We start from the raw sequence: 21,204 nt of genomic DNA, 5'->3' as shown, positions 1-21,204 counted from the left end.
ATTATGACAAAAGCTGGAATTGACTGTTTATAAATTGGAGGTATCAAAAGGTTGTTGAATATAGTCTTGCATTTCAGATAAAGGCAATGGATACTATGTAAAGTTTTATAAGATTAAACTGAAGACAAGAAGTTGACAGCTAGGTTGTCAAATTTCATTTTATCTTTGATAATAAATCAGAAGGAAGAGTAACAACTTTGAGTTATTCTTTGCTCAGTTGATAGTAGAATGTTTCAAAATCAAGGTTTGATTCCTTATATGAGTCATAGACCATACAACCTAATTAATTGCTTTAACAATGTACTTCATTTGTCAAATGTGGGACTTGTTTAAAAGAGTTAGATATAAATTCATCACTCCTTCAGAGGAGAGAAAGAGAGAGAGAGACAGAGACAGAGAGACAGAGAGAGAAAGAGAGAGAGCGAGAGAAACACAGAAAGAAAGGAAGAAAGAAAATCAAAACATGTTGTGAGTCAAAATTGGCTCCCAATTATGAAAGAGAACACATAGCTACTCAGCAAAGATCAGAATTGCAGACAGGTAAAAACAAGTCAAAAAGCAAAATGGCCTTTTGACACCAGGAAGTCTGCAGAGAAAAAGAACAACTCTTAAACAGAAAAGGAAAGATTTTATTCTTCTGCTAAGAGATAAAGAGAAACCTATTTAATTCATCGGATGCCACGAGCCCTTCAAACTCATTAAGCCCAGAATCAAAACTGCTTATCTTCCCTCTTAAACCTATCCTTTCCCCAGTATTCCCTATCTCAAGTAAAGGTACTCACTATCTATCTCGTTATTCAAACTGGAATACTGGCATCATTCCCTGACACCTCTCTTAATTTACTTCATCCTCGCATCTAGTCTATCAAAAATAACTGTCAGCTCTGCTTCCAAGATATAACTATATCCAGCTAATTCTCTCTTTCTCTCTGCCATTGCTCGAATCCAAACCACCAGCATCTCTAGCTTGTATTATTGCAATCACTGCCATACTGGTTTCTCAGCATTTCTTCCTACTCCTTATAATCTAGCAGAGCAGCCCAGAGTGATTTTAACAAATGGACATCAAACGATGTCACCTACCAGCTTAAAACCACTCAATGGCTTCATATCCACATAACATAAACCATATTCTTTTAATATGACTCATAAGATCTGGTCCCTGATCACCTCACTGATATTAACTTATTCTACTACACTCCATTAACAGCCCCTCAGTTTAGTGAATCTGCCAGCTCTGTATTCTGAATAATGGAGAGAAACTCTGAAACTTAATGACATGATCAAGCTTTTGTAGAAATACTTCATAAAATGCTTCTGAGGTACACATTAGGCATTTCTATTATGTGATGATCATTTACTTCACATATCTACACACACACATGTACAATACTTTCTATGTAGGAATTCCTAATTCTGATGTCTTTTTAAAAGTAATTTATAAATCAGGTTTTGTATTATTATGCAAATGTTTATACAGAAGCAAGATTTCTTTAACATTTTTAAGAAAATAAAAAAAAAACTATTTTCTTTCTCAGTCAGGAATATACTTTTCCAAATTAGAGTTAAAATAATTTACCATTATAGCAGTGTAGCTCTATAAAGAGATATTTGAGAAAGAGTGGTAATGCGGACTGAGGAAAGTGGATGTTTGGGATAAAGAGTATGTATAGCTTAATGTAAATAGAACTTTCCAATTTAGGGGGAAAACGGCAGAAACAACATTGGGAGAAAATAAAGAGAGAAAAGAAAGAAACCAAACTATCTTCTCGAATGTTAAGGGCCATTTTCATGTTCTGTACGACTTAGGAGAAAAAGAAGTAAAATAAGAAAGAGGAAGAACTGAAAAAGGAAATTTCAGGAAGTAAAGAAGACAATTTAAGACTAATCTTGATCTGGATCCTAAATTTTTTGAAACTCCAAGTTAACCTACAATGTCATTGTCAAATAAAGTCCACACACACACACACACACACACACACACACACAGAGTGCATTTGCATTAGACACAAAGATAATCCTGGAAATCCTCCAAGCATAAATAATAAAAGGCAGGAATGATATCTTAGTATTGAGTGCTTTCTTAAGTCATTTAAGTTAATGTTTTTCCAATTCAGCTAATCACATAAAACTGAGGTACATCTCTTGATTTCTAAGGTGATATGAGCACACATGTAAAATCATAGCTTACCTCTTTTAGAGTATTGGGGTTGACAGGAAACCCTTTCCCCCCAGAGAGGCTGGAATATTTCTTTTCCAAATTACAAAGATTTTCCTTTTCCTGAAGGAACACAAAATCTATTAAGCTTAGTCAACTTTAGATTTCCCTGATGACTAATGAGGTTGAGTATTTTTTCATGTGACTTACAGACTCTTCATAGATTTTTTTGTAAAGTGATTGTGTTCAAGTCTTTTGACTGCTTTTTTTTTTTTAAATTATTTATTTGGTGTTTATATATTATGACTGAATTATGACTTTTTAATATATTCCAGTTACAGTCCCTTGTCATTTCCTCTTTAAGAAATCTTTGCTTCCTCCAAGGCTATGAAGGTGCACTTGCACTCCTATAATTTCTTCTGGAAACTTAATCATTTCAATTATTATGTTTAGGTCTATGAACTATCTCAAATTAATTTATACGTATGGTGTGAGGATAGATGGTGTTGAGGTTCCTTTTTTTCGATGTTTACCCAGTTGGTGTAGCATCATTTGTTGGAAAGACTTTCCTTTCCTTACAGGGTTGTCTTAGAGGCTCTGTCAAAAAAAAAAATCAATAGACAGTGTATGTGTGGGTCTATTTCTGGATTCTCTGTTTGTTTCCATTGATCTATGTCTATTTGTATGCCAGCACCACACACATATGAGTAGTTTTAAATACTATAATAGCTTTATAGTAAACTTTGAAATCATATAAATCCTCCAACTTTGTTCTTATTCAAAGTTGTTTTGGCTAAATGATACCCTTTGCATTTTTATATACAGTTAATTCTTATTATTTGCAAAGTTAATGTTCTATTACATTGTCATGAACACTGAATTAATAAATATTGAACCATTGTTCCTCAGGAATTATAGAGTTGGGTTCCTGTGAGCCTCTGGTCACAATATTTTCAGCAATTGATCAATACACAATTTTGTTTTATGTGTGTTTCTGTTTAAAAACATTTTACTTAATACATATTTTTGACTCACAAACATTGAACTAGAGACAAAAGAAACATAATTGATGCCTGAGTGAAACTTATCTAATACATCCCATTTTCTCCATAAGGCACATCACAGCCTTCTTGCTCTTAGGAATACCAGACAGTACTTTAGTGTTATTTTTGAGAGCCATTTTACACAACAAAATCACCAATAAAAAGCACGAAAACGTGAAAACATGGCACTAAATAGTCCACAAAAAGGACACGTTTATCATACGAGAGGCTGAAAAAAGAAGGCATTGCCTTGTTCAACCTCATCAGGAGACCTGCACGTCAAGTGACTCAAAATTTCACCACTCCGTGCATATCCATGAATGACAGCATGACAAGTATTGATTGATTCAGCTGCTAAACAAATTTTAGTGAGGCGGCAAAATCACAAATACAGAATCCGTGAATAATGAGAATCAACTGTAAATTTTAGCATCAACTTATCAATTTCTACAAAATGTCTATTGGGATTTTTATCAGGATTGAGATGTATTTATAGATCAATTTGGGGAAAAAAGTCTAATAAGACTTGTGAACCACAATTTTTACAAGATAATTATATTTTATACAATTTAATTAGGAAATGGTATTTCTATGAGTGTGCCTACCCATTTTTAAAATCTATCCCTAGAGCTTTTTTTTTTTTTGCTAAAATTTCAGAAACTACCTGAATACTATATGTTACATTATCTAATTCAATACTGTATGCAAGTATAAATAGTGATGGGCAGGGTAATGGCACTAGAGTAGAGTTCTTCCCTAGAGCAGGAGACAGAGAAAGAAAGTATGGCTCCATTCAGAGACTTCTAGGTGCTGAAAAGCAAGAAGAGGAGAGCTGTCAGGGATCGGTGTGGATAACAGAGGAACCTCATGTGAACTCATAACTCTATGTGAAGGATCAATTTTCCTCTCTCTTCTCAAACTAAAAGTAGCTAAGACAGGAATACCTCAGCTACGTTTCTTCTACATAGGACTATGGTACAGCCTCATACTTTAATGCATCATTCTGGATTTGGTTTTTGTCTGCACATCATTCTGGGTCCACCTCATATTTTCATGATCCCAAGTGTCATATTTCTAGAGAGTGGCTTGCATGTAAAGCTCAGGCAGTAGATTAGCCTCATTAACTTTAACTTTTGGTGCCTTATTCCTGAAATTAGACTAGGGATCATATCAAGAAATTAAGCTGCATTTTGGGCAAAGGAATCCCTTTCCATGTAGCCACTTTAGGTGCTGTAATGTGCACAAGATCCCTTGGGTGAGAATGATTTTGTCACTCATGTGGGGGTTTAGGCCACCTAGTCTAAACTGAATCCAATGTGGCACTTGCCGGGAAGACCCACACACAAATAACAGGAGTTCAAAACACCAGAGCAGCTGAGCCAAAATGTTTGACAGCTGTAAGAAAAACAGAACATGTTTTACCTATTTGAAGAAAAATATAATTAAAAAAATAAAATAAAATCAGAAACATACAGATTTTCCATAGTTTAGATTTTCATACCATGGAATAGCATAAAGGAAACATCCTTGCTTATTTTCTGAATTACAGTTAATTTTTTCAGAACCTCAGTTTATTACTGTGGAGGGTTAAATAAAAAATGTATATTAAAAATCTTTCTTAAATTACAAGCCACCATTCATTATTAAAAGACACCTGCTTTGAAGGAATCAGCTTTCTCCAAATTGAAATCTGTGTTATATTGCAAACAGTGCTGCAAAAGAATATACTTACTCTTTGCAGCATCATTATTAAATTATTCTTTTCTTTCACAAAATGGTCCTGTTCTCTCTGAGCCTGCTGGACAATGTGATTTGCTTGCTTTTTCAATGCGGAAATTTTTTCCTGGAGGAAAAAAAGATGACCATAGAAAGATGCACATTAGACATTTAAAGGTTTGCCAGTGTGTCCTGCAAAAGAGAGAAAAGTTTACAGCTGGAATAACATGACCACATTTTCACTGATGGTGGGCGGTGATTATTACCCAGAGACTGTGAGGCAGTTTCTTTGACCTGCCAAACTCACGGCTTTTCTTTACTCGATACAGTTCAAGTGACAAAAATCTATTTGAAGAACCCAGAAGTCAACAGGAAATCCTGTTTTAGACTATAAATGAATTTTTGACATCATCTTGGGAGACTCCTCATAGGAGAAAACAATAGAATTTCTTATTTAAACTGAGAGCTTAAGAGGTCACCTTCTCTTCCTTGCACTCAATTTTATGGGTTTAGTACACAGAGCTGGTGCGTGATTCTAAATTCTGGAACAAGAGCTGAATTCTGGGCTGGATGTCTGGGTGCTAGAGGTGGGGTGGCATCAGTAATGTGCATGACAATCTACGGCGTTATTTCTAATGGTGATAAGCTGTCACCCTGCTTTGAGAACTACTGGGCAACGGACACAGAAAATTCTCAAATAAGCTTTGTTCATATAATTATTCTGAATTTAGTTTCTATGATTGCAAGAGGAAGTAATTCAAAACAAATATCTAAATTTCGAATTTTCTCTGCCTTGGTTTTCACCGAAAAGCAAAAAAAAAATAGATTATTCATAGATGCATCTACAGCATTAAGTAGTAATGACTGTAACATGTCTCAGTTTACCTAGTTTGGAGCACCATTTGGCATATAGATGGCAGGCTCCATAAACTGCTAAATGTGATATGCGATTAAACATGTAAAGTTATTCAGATGTAAAGACAGGTAGACAGACACATGCTATAGCTATATTAATTATTATTATTGCCACATAGCGAGGGGTGTATTTTGATTTTTTACATTGAGTGACACTTGGCAAAGTACCTTTCTAGCAACAATGTTCCGTTGATATTCAGCCACTTCACGCAGGAGCTGTTGGGTCAGGTTCTCCTTTTCCTCATCCAGACGGCTCTCGTGCTCAAGCTGCTGAAATTCCAGGTCTTCAAAGTGTTTGCTCTCAACATCTAACAGGTCAGCATCCTTTGGAGAAAAGGAAATGAAAACAAGAAAAACCAGAATGGCTCTATCCTTTTTAATGTGAAGAAAAAATTATTAAAAGCAAATAGTTCAAAATATCTTTCCAATTACAACACTGACTGGGAATAGATTACGATAATTTTCTCTTTTGGAATTAACCCCCAGAGCAGAGACTTTCAATGGAATTGAAAGGGTTTGATCTGTGGGGTGGGGGGAGGACTATTTATTTCACCATCAGTTTGTGGATTAAAAATTCTTGTTTTGTGGATGTAGAAATTCTTGTTTTCAATCTACTAAGTGGCTTTAAATTGGATCGTGAAGTTTAAAAAGAATTCAGTAAATAACCTAAAAATTATCGTAGACTGAAGGTATAACATAGTCTCTTAAGAAAATTCCTATTTTCCACAAGTTTTCAAATAAAATGAGACTTTAATATAGAGATTAAATTCAAGATTCCAAAGTTGTCACTTTTAAAAAAAAAGATTCAAAAGTTGGCACACATAACAGAGCAGAAGTTTCTAAGAGAGATAGATGTACCCCAAATGGCACACAACACAATCCACTGAGATGTGAAGAGAAAATATTAGACCTCCTTTATAATTATTTTTAGTTTTTCCTTTTCTTTTACAGTTAATTTTTCAATAAATGTTCTTTAATGTACATACAGATGGAATAGTACATGTATATTATTTAAAATAAATATATATTTTGAGCATGTATAAGTATACATATAATCTATATAATATATATGGGCATGCATGCTCAAATAATTTTACTAAAGGGAGATGTAATCGAAAATATTTAAGATGGGTTCTTAAACTGGGCTTCCATGAATCCCTTAAAATTGTTTGCAAACCTTTTTTGTGGAAAGAATAGAACACAGCTTTCATCAATCACAAAGACTGACTCAAAAGATTATGTAGTACTACTCTCAGGATAATCTCGAGGACATTGAAGAAAGATCAGAAATCATAAAAATCAAGTGGTTTAAAACAGGCACTCTCCAACCTATGAGACGCCTGAAGATTGGAATCGATCTGTTATCTGTGCAGAAATTGGTGCGTGTTATATAAATTATTCTCTGATCTACTTTTTAAAGCACCACTCCCCCTTTTTTTTGGAGCCTTTGACAGAACTATAAATGTAGTTTATAGTTCTACACACACACACACACACACACACACACACACACACACACACACACACACACACACACACATATATATGTATATAATGTAATTTATAAATAATCTATGTCCAAAAGGAAGAGGCAAGTTAACTATATGGTTCGTGGTTCTACATAGATAAAAGAGTCAGAGCATTTTTTTTCAACCAAAACATCAAAAGGAGTTGGAAAAATAAATAAATGATAAATTAAATCTATATCAGTATTTAACCGTATCCCCTCCTGGTTTTTATGTAAGCGATAAATTCTTTTAATCAAATGGAATATATTTTTAGTTTATATAATGAATTTTATTCTGGGCATGATTTATAGAAGAGCTATTAGCTACCATGTAACTATGTAATTACAACCAACGCAATAGCAACAAAATTATTATGTCAACACAGACAGTGGATTCTCAAAGTTTAAGAGCAAGAAAAACAATTTGAAAAACATATTTATCATTTAATACTTCTTTACATTTTAATTGGCCAAACAAAATGTGGTTTTGGTTTCAAGTTATTGGTTGGCATTTTAAGTTTATCAGACATTTCTGCTTATAACTTCTAAAAAAAATTAATCAATTCAGAGTTAATCTAGTCACTACTGAAGGAATTATGAGATCACTCAAGTACTATGTCTTAAAACAAAAGACTTGTAGTCTTGAAATGATATATTAGCTAATATATTTATTCATACAGGCACACATACTTGTTTTTAAGGTCTTTCCATTAAACTTGGTTTGTGTCTAAAAGTTACTGAGATAAAAATTTAATAAACCCTTTTTTTTAGTTTATAAATAATCTACATTTAAAGCGGACATATGGCTCACAATACATACACTATGCTAGTCAGTCAGTCACTCCACATCTGGTTCATATGAATCTCACAAAGGTCACAGAGTCACTAATTTATTTGTAGTAAATATTTAAACCACTGCATGAAAAAATAGCACACTAGGAAGGAAAGTTGAAAACTAAGCTAAACTCAGCACTCAGATTCTGCGGGTGTAATCAGCTGATCAAGTTATCTAAACCATTGAAATGTGTGTATATAAACTTACACTGTGAAAGAAAAACAACTTGGGAGGGGAAAAAACTGTTAAAAGATATTAGATAAGAATAAGAATTCAGGGGATGGTATTTGGGAGCAGGAGTAATTCCATTGAGAAAGAATAATGTACACAGGAAGCTCAAAGTCAACTATATGGCTAGTTGAATGAAAATTTTAAGTAAATTTCACTCACTAAAAAAACATTACAAATCTCTACTGACTGGCAGTCTCAAAAGCCAGGTGTGAAAGGAAATAAAACAGCTCACTAAAGAAAATTCAATGCAACTTTTTTTCCTTCTACAACTTTTCTGAGAATTTTTATGGCAGAACTTATATGCAGATCTTTATGTTTTCGTTGCCTAGTAGAGGGACAAAAAGAAGAGCATAGATGTGGTATGGCCAGATTAAAGTAATAATCTCATGACTGCTTAAGGCGAAGTCTGAAAGCAAATTTAAGTGGGACTCTGAGTTCGTGAACATTCCTCCCTCTTATGTACTACCGTCAAACACTTTAACTGCATACTTGTGGAATCTGGAAAAAGACAATGGTACAATAGTATACCTGGTACAACCTCCTCAGTTGATGAATGAGGATATTGAGACCTGTCGAAACTGAATGGCTTGTCCAAGAGTAAATGATAAACTGACTATAGAGTCGTGAGAAAAAAAGATCTCTTAATTGTAAATATCACTGAAAAAAATTTTTTTTTAAATCAAGAGACTAAAATCAACCAGTCGGCTGAGTAAATATCAAAAGCACAAGTAAACTTCCCTAACCAGGTATTCTCAGCATTTAATAGTGGACTCTATCCTGGCAAATGAAAGATTCTTTTAACTTCAGTTTTCTTTTCCACACTACTTATATACTAGAGAACAATTCAATTGGTGAGCCCATCTCAACTACATACAACCGCAGGCCATAAAATCAACATCAGATGAAAACTCTGTTCTGACTCTAAAGCAGTGATTTAGAGGTAAGAAGCCCAGTCATAAATTCATAGTGTTATATGCACAAAATCATTCTACAATTTCAGTTTAAGTATTTGAGACAATATACAGTTTAAGAAAATAATGTTCTTCTTATTCATTTATTTTTTATTTTGTATAACTTGTCAACTAATGAAGTTTGTCGTAATAAAATCAACTTTAGTGAATCTAGTTAAAACGCCTTGGGGAAAACTTTGTAGTGAAGTGGTATTCTAAAGTGTTGGAAGTCTGAAGGGAACTGAGTTCTGATAATACAGGAAGTTCCTAGCATGAACGGACTTCTCATAAAATTAGTGAAAGTTTTACTGATTAAGACAAGAGACTGGTGAAGAGTTATTCTAGCAGTCATTCCTGAAAAATAGAATTATTAACACCTCTTTAATATCAGGTGAACAGAAGCCACCACAAGCCAGTTGTCTCGCCTAAGGAATGGTGTTTTAAGATAAAAATTTTACTCTGTTTCGAGAGGAAGAGGAAGGAGTCTTTGCCTTCGGTTAGCGGAATAGGCTGTCTGCACCATTTCCTTTTCTCTTTTGTAGTGGAAATCCTTAGAATATATACAAATCTATTCTATAGAAGTTATCTTATAAAATTACCTTATAAAAGCTAGATTAATCAAACAATAATTATATCAACCCGAGTTCTGGTTATTAATAGAATTTACCAATTTTTATAAATGTTTGTATTCTTGATAAACAGTGAAGCAATGTTTATCAAGAATACAAACAATAACTGGATTACTAAAGAAAGGGAAGAACAAAATATGTAACTATGCTGCTGACTCAAAATAAAGTATTACAACTGTGTAAAAACTTTAGTTATAAGGAGGAGGGTTTAAAAGCAGTAAGTAAATATAAAAATCAGTTTCCCAACCTCTTGTGAACTGGTATAAACACAAACAAATGACAAACTAAAATAATTTTGTAAATACTATTCTTTTTCTCATCATTTTTACCACAAGATTTCTAGAGAACTGTGACATCAAGGACCAAGAAATTTTATTTTCTTACAGCGAATTTAGCTTACAATAAAATGAGTAAAGAGGAAGAAACACCATTGTAACTTTTTTACTCAACATGGTAAGAAATGACAAATACTAAAAATGTTATGCTGCAGTTTAATCTGTGTAATACATTGAAAAGTTTTAAATAATTTTTTATAATCTAGTGATACTCAAGGCATCAAATATTTGTGTATTAAAAGTCATCTTGAACATTTTGGAGATGGGGTTATCTTAGCTGATCTTTCAACTTGCCCATTCCCAAGAAAGAACAGATATAATGACATGAATGAAACTAGCCTTATTTTCTACTTACGTGGAATCATAAATTGTTAGTCACTCGGGACTAATTACTTTATATGATTCCTTTATAAGTCCAAGATTCTTAATGCCTGCTTCCCCAAGGTCAAGTTTATTTGAGCTGCTGTTTAGAGAAAACAGCCCAGTTGTCCACGAAGTAGTAAGTGGCCTTGCCGGTGACTGTAAAAGTATCCATGTAGGAAGTCTTGTTTTCAGAACGTGGCAGAGTTAAATATTGACACTGTAAGGATGGGAGAATAACCCAGTAAAGTTCAACTAGAAGGTCTATGCTGCGCTGAGTTTTTAAAAATCATGTCGAGGGCATTAGTACTGCCCCTGTCTTGGGTCTGAGAGTTTAATTGTTGTGATCATGCTAATGAATTCAGTGTCACTAAGAAGCAGAAAGAAAAAGAAAAACAAAATGATAAGCATGGTGGAGAGCAAATTAGAGAATAGGGTAATTTTTGAACAAGAGTATAAAGTCAAGCTAAGAAAAAAACACATTCAAGGACAAACAGTACTCACCATGCTGAAGAGAATGGGGGGAAAGATGTCAGTTGATTTAAATGCTACAATCTTAGTGACAGTTACATGTCAGGAATTGCTCTCTTTGGTTACAAAGAATGACCTCAGAATTCTTTTTGTGTTATAAGATAGGTGAAGGACTCCAACAAGGAAATTTTAACTAATTAGCATGAAATAATATATATTGTCAGCATGAATATTTCTATTTAAAAAATATCTAATGACCAGAACTTATGCAAATTTATGTATGTGAAGAAGGAAGTCAGAGGTAAGTGAAAGTTAATTCAAAAAACAAAAAACAAAAAACAACTGGCACATTCCTGTTTGCTACTGACCCTCTTCAGTTGTTGCTGTAACTGTTCCCTCATGGACTCAGGACAATTGTCCAGCTGGGTCTTCTGCTCGGAGTAAAGCTCCTGAAGCCTCTCTAGTTTTTCCCTTTCAGCATCAAGCTTTACCTTCTCCTGAAGTTCAGAAATCAGAAAATAGAAGAATAGAAATTACCTTCATACCTAAGCAGGTGTTAGGAACATTTCCCATGGATAACACAAACAAGTATACACAAACTCTAGATGTCCTATGAACGTAGAAGCATATCTTGTTAGTGATGAGGATAAGGGGGTACAAGTGGAAGTAAGGACAAGGGCCCCCATTTCTGTATTCTTAAAACACAGTCCACTTCATTGGGTATTGGAAATGACCCCCATCCTACCTTCTTTCCCTCCTTCCTGCCACCATGTTACAAAAGCAGGGAAACAGCGGTAATGTTGTTCAAAGGTCAACAAAGAACAAAAAACATGCCAACCAAATTCATAAGATAGCCTTGCAGGGTCACTCGGCAGAAAACCAGACTAAGAAAAGTAGGCATTTACTTCAGGTCCTGTGGTTGTCCAATTGCTAAAGGCATGTGTTAGGCAGGCTTTGAAAATTACTGAAATTTTGTTTCCAGGTAAGAGGCATGCTACAGATGATACCCTGGCATCGGAAATAGTTCTAGGTATCTGGCAAACTTCAGAGCTTAAGCAATTAGAAAATCTGCTTCCAAGGAGAGCATCTAATTCAAAGGCTGAGAGAGCTAGGAAAAATGCAAGACTGACAAAGCAGAAGAGGAAGGCAGCTCAGAGACACCAAAAGTGTGACATTTACTGGGGAGATACGGGCTTCCCTACAGTGACTGACTTAAAAAATAAGTGAAATATGGACTGTGACAAAAAAAAAAAAAAGAGAACACTTATGAGTCAGAGAATAGAAGAGAAAGGAGACGATAACACTAAATCCCTCCTAAGTCACACACTCCAAAATGACAGTGGCCATTCTCCAGGGTATAATAGGCGAATACTGTAATACAGTGATTACACAGCCTTACGACACCACCTCGTAAATCGAGACAAAACTTCAATCTGTCTAGTGCTGGTCTTCCCAACTGTGTTCCCTTGGTGATACTCTGAACCCCTGAAGTAAATTTTGGACCCGATTCTCTCCTTGTGTAACACTCTCAGGCTAAAAAAAAAAAAGTACTTTACAAGCACTACCATAATTTAACTCTTGTTAAGCAAAATGCCATCACTTTACTTTCCTTAGTTCACTCTATTTAAATTGGTAGAAATAAAACTGGCTTCTAAGCACATCTGAAATCATCCTATAAAATTATACTTACTATAATTTCTTCACCCAAATGGCCAAGATTTCCTGTGTAAACATATATTTAGATTCTTTACAAAAGATGTTATGATTTAGTCTAAAACTATGTGACATCATTACCTATACCCATTCCCTTGAATCTCCATTCCTATCTTAAATTTTAAAATTTCAAGGACATTTTAGAAATGCATATTTTGATTCAAAAATGCCTCTTTTTCTCAAAATGACTAAATCCAGAAGTCACAAAACTGAAAGTCATACATCATATATCAATCTAAAGATGATTCCACAACTTAAACCTTCTCAGACTATGAATACAGTGTCCTCATCTTTAATGGTAAGTTGGCTCACTGGGCACTGCTTTTGTGCAAGTATTGGAGAAAGCAATGACATTGTTCACAGAAAAAAAGGATTATCAGGTGTTAATTCATGGTAACCTGAACATACTAGTAGTTCCAATTAGATTTAATCTTCATTTTCAGAATTAGTAATTTTTTCCTTAAAAAAAACAGCAATACAGAACACCTGCTGTCTTTTGGCTAAGAAAATGTGTTATTTTCTGTGTGTGCAGATCAAAGATTGCCTTGTTGACACAGCAAAAGAATTTTATCCAAAGAGTTCTATTTCTACATACTATATCACCAGATTTTGTAGCAGTTCTAGTCCCAAACAGAAAGTTAAACAAATAAGAAAGCTATTCATTCCAATTAAATACCATGTGTTTAAAGCCCTAAAATTTAAAGTTATATTTGATAGAAAACACTGATACAACACATGATAATACAAAAAGGCACTAGCCTAAAACACAGGTCTCAATCTGAAGGAATAATCAAACCATTCCTCTGATATTCTTATTTTTTGTTGTTAATAATAAGCACAAATAAACAACTAATACAAAATACCTTATGTTTACATAGTGCCTTCCTTCTGAGGTGCTCAAAACGTTTCGCAATTTCATACAACGGGGTGGTCAGAAGAATTACGCAAGCAGGCACCATTAGAACCTTCTGCAGTTCCTCTGTGGTTTATCAGTAAGGCTGTGACCACTACCTGGGTCTCAGAGCAAAAGCTCAGTGGGGCCAAAACTAGGGCAAAGGAAGTAAGGGGAAGGATGAAAGAACTAGTGGCAGGTGGGACCAACTATAAATCACAGGGGACCACAGAGGTGACATCACTCTTCCAAGAGCCAGAAGCAGACAAACTCTGAGCAAGATAGAAATTAATATCCCTCTCTTCTATTTATTGCCCAGAAAGTTTTCAAAGGAAAATTAGCTCTAGGCAAGCAGTTAAGTAGAACTGAAAGTATCGCCTTCTATAGCGAAGGTAAAATAGATAGATAAATCAGATGGTGCTGCAGGCTTCAGGGATTCTTGATTTTTACATGTAAAATATTAAAACTGGGCATTATTCTTTCCCCCAGATTTAAATCGGTAAATTCGCCTATTCTAATTACTATAGGCACAGTGATATTTTCCAAACACCAAATTGGGAAAAAGCATAACATTTTTTTTTATTTGTAAATCTATTTTCGGAAAATACATAAAATGAATGTTTGATTAACACATTTAACTTTGTTGAAAAAATAAGATTTCAAGGAATTGGAACACTCAGGAAAATACAGGTGTACAAGGGAACATTTATAAAACCAAGAGTAGAATGAGACTTCCCTAGAGACATGGCTACTTCCCTGAGCACTATTGACTTGTCCTCTCTTGAGGGACTGGCAAAACCCAGCTAAGTCACAAATTCATTGCCAGACTCTCCCTATTTCATATATTTAAGACCGATGTTCCTAAATTGTATATACAGCCATAAGTAAGTTATTCACAGGCAAATCAAAGTAGAAATAAGTACACAAAACTGGGCCTATATTTGATTCGATGGTGAGTTAGTTGTTCATTCACTCATTCGGTAAATATTTATAAGGGGACTAGAGGTAGAGAAAAGGGAGAACTTGATCGCCGTCTTCATAAAATATAGGCTATTTAGCTCTGTGATTCTTAGCCCTGTCTGTACATTAGAATAACTTAAGTGAGCTTTTAAATATATTATTTCCCAGGCCTCCACATAGTCAGAAAGGCCAGAGACAAGCGTTTAAAAAATCTCTCTAGCTTTTCTCATATGCAGCCATGTTGAGAACCACTGATTCAGCCACCCAGGATAATGTGAGAGGCAAAGGCAATTAACTACAATTTTATTTTTCTAAGTAAGACCCGGGATCCTAATATGGAATCCACCAAAAATTGTTTTTAAAACATTTGACCTCAGTATCTTTAATTCGTAGTTTAAAAAGCCTCTCTTACAGGTAACATTCCAATTGTTTTTGTCCCAAATTTTTATATTCAGATTAAATGCCTCAAGAAAACTAAATGAAAAATGAACCTGAGAGATTCCAGTATTCAATATATACTCAGAGAGAAATGATGCATTTCAAGATCAGATGTAAAATGATTCTCTTCTAATAGAGAAATGGTCAGGAGTTGTTATTTATACGTTTACCCTAAATAATTTGAATTTGTACACAAGAATTGCCAATAACCTTAAATGAATGTAATAATCCAAAGCTTGTCATAGGACCACTTACTTTTCTAGATCTGCGGTCAGAAGACAGACCTATGTTTCCTCCCTTTTAAGTTGTATTCTTGAAGGAAGGAAATAAAATTTAACTTGCTGCTCTATTTGAATTCCAACGCTACATAGAAAATTCTTAAATACCAATGAAAAAAGCATTTTATCATATCTAAGTATGAAATACTTGTTAAGCAGATGGTTCAAGGTTACCCTGAAAATATGCTTACTTTATTAGTTTGCATGGCTGCTAGAGAAAATAGAGAACACCCAGTTAAATTTGAATTTCAGGTGAACAACAAATTCTTTTAATGTAAGTATGTCCCAAATAATGCATGAGACATAATTTTATCAAAAAATTATTGTTTATTCGAAATTCAAATTTAACTAAGCATCACACACACACATCCCACATTTGGCTAAATCTGGCAACATTATTAGCTTGATAAGGTTTTTTTGAAAATAAGATCGACTTTTGTAACTTCCAAACTATTTAGCATGGAATCCAGTGCACGCTAGGTACTCAAACCATGTTTCATGAAACACTGGGTCAGGTTTTGAATTGGTACAATGATGTATTAAAATTCACAGTTCCTAAGCCATCATTTTAAACGGAGGTCCATCCAAAATCCTCTGATGAATCCCCTGAAAATCTCTTTCCTTCTATTTCCCAAAGGCTGTGGGTTCATAAGTTAGGCAATTGTTTTAGGCCCAAAATCACTTATCTGAAATTCTTAAGGCCAGATGTCTTCCAGATTTCAGAATATTCTGCATTTTAGAGTAGTAACATATAGCTTATATTATGTGGCATTTCCAGCAAGGTCTTAGGTAATACCTTGAGCTCAAATACATTACAATTTCTGCAGCCACTTAGACATATTCATACCAAGTGTAAATATTAATAAAAGTCAGGCTTCGCAACCAACTAGTGTCAACCTTACAAAAAAGCTTTTTTTCTACAGAAAACTCTGCAGACTTTGGAATTGCAGAGGAAAGAAATGGACCTATTGTCAACAAATGGTGATTGTTGAGAATCCATCCTCTGTCTGCCTCTAAGGAGGGACATCCTTGTATTTCTCAGGATTTTTTTTCTTTTGATTTCAATATTTTCATTACACAATTAATAGATATTTAGTGCAGAAAAAGTTGGTAATTCAGAACACTAAGGATTTATGTAATCAAACAACCACCAGAAAAAATAACCCTAATCTGGAATCCTGTTGATTTAATCCTCATATCCCATGATATATTTCCACTTCCTCTGACCACGGAGCTAACTTTGAAATGTAAGAAAGAAGCACGGGAAGGGCTCAGTCCCTCTGAACACTGACTGTGACTTGGCAAAGGCTCTGCGCTCAAGAGGCATTAGCACTTTGCCGAGGAATTCTGGCCCTGGCTCCTGTCCTCCCCTGGCTCTGAAGGAAAAATGAGGAGGAAGTAACAGGTACTTTGGCAAGATAATAATGGGGAATAACATTTAACCATTTAAAACACAGTGATATATGCTGAGCGTAGAAAAATAAGTAAAATAATTTAGGGTTTTATGCAGGAATATGTTGTAATGCATAGAGCAATTTAAGCTTTAGTTCACACCTTTGTGTTTAGCTATAAAAGAGTGTGGCCCAGGATGGCTACACGATATCATAGGCCATCTGTGTGAGGACAGATCCTTAAACATAAGGCTGCTTTAAGCTTTATGATTACCATGTGGTTAATGGAAATACTCAACGAGACCATGAAAGTAGAGCCTTTCCTTCACCATTTTACTTAAATTCAGTACAACTGATTTGATTTTTGAGATGAGACACAGATAATCCAAAAGCAGAGGAAATTACAAAACTATTTTTCGTTTTGAATTCTTAATGTACTCACAAATAGACAAAGACAGAAGGAAAATCTACACAAACCAACCCGTAAGTCAGCATCTTTCCAGCACTTGCCCCAAATTGGGCTTTGTCTTGGAGGCAGGAGTGGAAAGAAGGGAAGCCGGTTACACACCAGGCCTTTGCCCAGACTGAGCTTCACGGTTCTGGTGGCTCCCCTCATCTCAGTCACCAAGTCCATTAAACTCAAACAGTTCACTAATGCAGAGGTTAACAATCCTCTCTCCTTTTACTCTTTGCTTACCGCTTCATCAAATAAATATCTCTGGGTTGATGTTCAAGTTAGATACTTATATTTGTACAGGGTTTATCCATGTTAATAGAGACTCTATCTGTGATGTAACTACGGTCCAAGAATACAATAGGCAGGTGGCATTTAGCTCAGGGCCACATGGAAATAAGCTTACTGGTGCTCTTGACAGCGGTACCCACCAGTAAGGACAGTGACAGGTCAGCCCAGGGAGCTGCTGCAAAAATATTCAATAAATATTTAATTGAATATATTATTTATATTTTATGTTGTATATATAATTATGTCTATAGTTTATATTTTATATAGTAACATATAATAAGTAATAGCTACCTAAAACATAGTAATTCATACTAAGTATGTCAAACAGAATGATAATACTGAAGACTGGTCTTGAGAGCCAGTGAAATGACATCAATAATTTCACAGCAGGATTTGAACTCTGAGGTGTTACTAAAACTTCTTCCTATGTCTCCAGGCCTTGCCTCCAAAAAACTAGAGCCAGGCTGACAGGATGTGCCGTCGACATCTGAATTGGAGCTAGCCCAACAGGGAGATCTTTTCAGGTTTTGGTTTTCTCATTCCACAGTTTATATCTGAAAGCAGCAACAGGTGTATAGAAAAAGAAACGAGATCCAAGAGGGCAAAGGTCACTTCCTCCTTCTGTCTTACGCCTTGGATCGACCGGCAGCGTGATTCCAAGCCCACTGCCATGTGCACATGGACAGACCATTCCAGCTGTCCTGGAACTTGGCCACATGCAGCTCTTCAGCAGGTGTTTGGCTCAGTACTTCTGTTAAGGCTCAGCCTAGACTCATCATTAGCAGGAGATCAAGGAAAATATTCCCAAAGGATACTGTGGTATTCTGGCATCTACCATGAGCTGGGTAAACAGCAGATAACACTGCCTTACTTCATTTCACAGGCTAGAGACGGAAATAAATCTCTAACAAGCCGAAACAAATATAAATGATAAAATGAGATTCGTAAAAGGACTAAAAGAACAACAAGGAAAACATAATCTGAACTAGAAAGGTCTGGAAAGGTTTTTCTGGAAAACTAATACCAAAGCTAAGCACAGAAAGACAGAACTGACAAGCCATGGAATATGAGAAAGGGACTTCCAGGCAAAGCAGATAGATCTACAAGGGACCTTTTGGGGGGTGGGGTGGGAGAATGGATCTTTAAACAAACAGAAAGAAGGCCATGGTGAGAGTGGTGTGAAGAAGGGAGAGTGGTGACAGAAAGGCACGTGACAGGTAAAGAGGTTAGATTTATACAAAATACAGTGGAACACAAACCAGAGTGATATGATCTCATTTATATTGTATAAAAAATCACTCTGGCTGCTGTAAAAGGAATCAAATGAAAATGGGAGAAGAGATTTTGATGGTTTAAAAGGGAATGCTGTTCATGAAGATGCAGGGAACCTGAAGTCATTGAGAAATATTTTCATAATCAATTGGATGTGGGAGTAATGGAGAAAGAAGTGTCAAGATCTACTTCCAGGTTTCTGTTTGGACATCTAGGTGGATAGAGATGCCATTTCCTGGACTAGGAAGTTGTAGGAAAAATAGGATTGGAAGGGGGCAGATATGTGAAAGTCAAGGGGAAAGATAAGAACAAGAGTTCAGTTATGGGATGTCCAGATGGCAATATCTGTGAAGAATCTGAGTGGAGATGTCAGGTAGGCCACAGGATATGAGTCAAAAGTTCAGAAAAGGGGTGTAGGCTAAAGACAAACATTTGATAGTCACCAGCATATACAGGTTATTGAAAGCCATGGTGATAAAAGAATGTGAGGATACAAAATGTGAGAGTTCAGATCAGAGATGAATATTCTTAATTGGTGCAATAGAAACAGAGGAAGAAGCAAAGGGAACTGAGATGGAAAGGTCAGATAAATAAGTAAGAGAAGAGAAAGGAAACCAGACGAGTGTGGTTCAGGGTGGCAAAAAGGTAGGGAGGTGGAGGGAAGTGTCAGGAAAAAGAGTTGTCTCCTGTCTTGTATGCTCCTCAAGTATCCGATCACAAGAGGACTGAAAAGCACCTAGTGGGTTGAGCAGCACCTTCAGTCGTCTTAACAGGAGCAAACCTGATGGAGAGGTGGGAGTCTAAGCCAACTGAATTGGGAGGAATGGTTAATTGGGAACTGAGAAAGAGGACACAGTGTGCTAAAAAAAAAAACTGTTTGAAAAGTTTGGTAATGATGAAGAGAAGTGAAGTGAGGTAGTAGCTGGAAATTTTTAAATAATAATTTTTAAAAATAAATAATGTTGGCGTGCTGATAGTAAAGGTCCAGTAAAGAAGAAGAGGCTATGGGGAGAGGGATACAAAAAGGCCGAAGACCTTGAGATGGTGGGATGGCATGAGGCCCAGAGCACAGTCAAAAGTACTGGTCTTTGAGGGGAAGAGAGAATCTTCTTTAGTTGTAAAGAGATGAGATGCTTCTAACTTCCCAATGAAGTAGGTGGTGATATCATCTCAGAGCCAATGGGAAGAAAGGGGACCAAAAAGGTATGAAATAACTGTGTCATAAAAAGGTACATTAAGTTTAATTGAGAAACATAGTAATGCCGCCAAGCAGGACTGAGTCTATTTGAGTTTGGTTGTCAAGAATATATAGTAACATCATCTAGCCCAGTTGGTTTGCACTTCCCTCAATCTCTTCTGGAATCTCTCACTCAAAGCCAGTTTCTGCCATTATTCACACCATGTGATGACAGACAATAATCCCACCTTCCAAGACCAACTAATCCCCTAACAGCTGCATGAACTGATCCTATACTTCAGGCCCCCACTATCCCCTCTTCTATGCATAGCCTCTATCAAGCCATCAAAACAATAATAAGGAAGGAGGTGATCTCCTTGTTTGTTTCTGCCATGTTCCTGGAGTTTCACCTCTACCTTAGGGCTGGATAATACAACACAACTGTCCCTGGGAAGCGAGATTCAGCATTGTCTCAACCTGCTTTACTTTTGTGTAGAATCTGATGCTAACTGATAGACAAATAGAATTTGTAGGCCATGCCATGTATGGGCTATACAAAGATACATAACTACATGGATGGGGAAGGCAGAAAGGTTCACTGGGAACATGATACCCCATTCCTATGTCACACAAGTTATCCAGAATGACATAAACAGTAAAATACTAATAAGTTCCAAAACAAAGACATCTGATGCCTCCAGTGAAAGATTCTTGCTGTCTCATTGCAGAATGAAAAGCATAATCCCCCTGTGCTGAAGAACTAGACAATTAACCCTTGGACTTGGTTTTGAGCTTTAAAAAATATATATATACCTATTACCCAAATGAGTTCATTACTATTTCAAAGTCTGGGCCTAGAAGGAACATACATAAAATTTAATATGAAAAAGCTGTGCAGTTTCATCTTGACAAGCAGGCAACCAAGAAATTGATGTGTAGCTTTTAATCTGACTTCAATTTCTGACAATATCTATTCGAGTTCATTCTCTGGCACCAAGATCAAATACCTTTATTTATAGGTCTCAAACAAAGAAGAACCTATAAAAAGGAAGCCACATTCAGCAGAAATCCTTTCCACATATTACCACTAGAACTTACTCAAACTGAAATTGTTTTCTTTTTCTCAGCTTAGTAGAAAACATGATGAGCAAGGAGGAATGTCTTAAAGTTCATTTTGCTTTTTCTTTC

At 35.6% G+C, this 21,204-nt stretch overlaps 1 protein-coding gene across 1 annotated transcript in view; it reads right to left on the bottom strand.

Annotated features, from left to right (window-relative positions):
* Positions 1–21,204, bottom strand: part of PHLDB2 (pleckstrin homology like domain family B member 2) — a 107,776-nt gene that overhangs the window by 30,933 nt on the left and 55,639 nt on the right. The window contains exons 7-10 of the mRNA XM_015595005.2: positions 11,519–11,647; positions 6,001–6,156; positions 4,934–5,044; positions 2,192–2,281 (exon numbers count right to left, since the gene is read on the bottom strand). Coding sequence (XP_015450491.1) covers positions 2,192–2,281; positions 4,934–5,044; positions 6,001–6,156; positions 11,519–11,647 — 486 coding nt within the window. The remainder of the gene's footprint in view (positions 1–2,191; positions 2,282–4,933; positions 5,045–6,000; positions 6,157–11,518; positions 11,648–21,204) is intronic.

The sequence above is a fragment of the Pteropus alecto genome, unplaced genomic scaffold, assembly GCF_000325575.1.
Source record: "Pteropus alecto unplaced genomic scaffold, ASM32557v1 scaffold270, whole genome shotgun sequence".
Lineage (NCBI taxonomy): Eukaryota > Metazoa > Chordata > Mammalia > Chiroptera > Pteropodidae > Pteropus > Pteropus alecto.
This window is presented reverse-complemented; position numbering and strand designations above follow the sequence as displayed.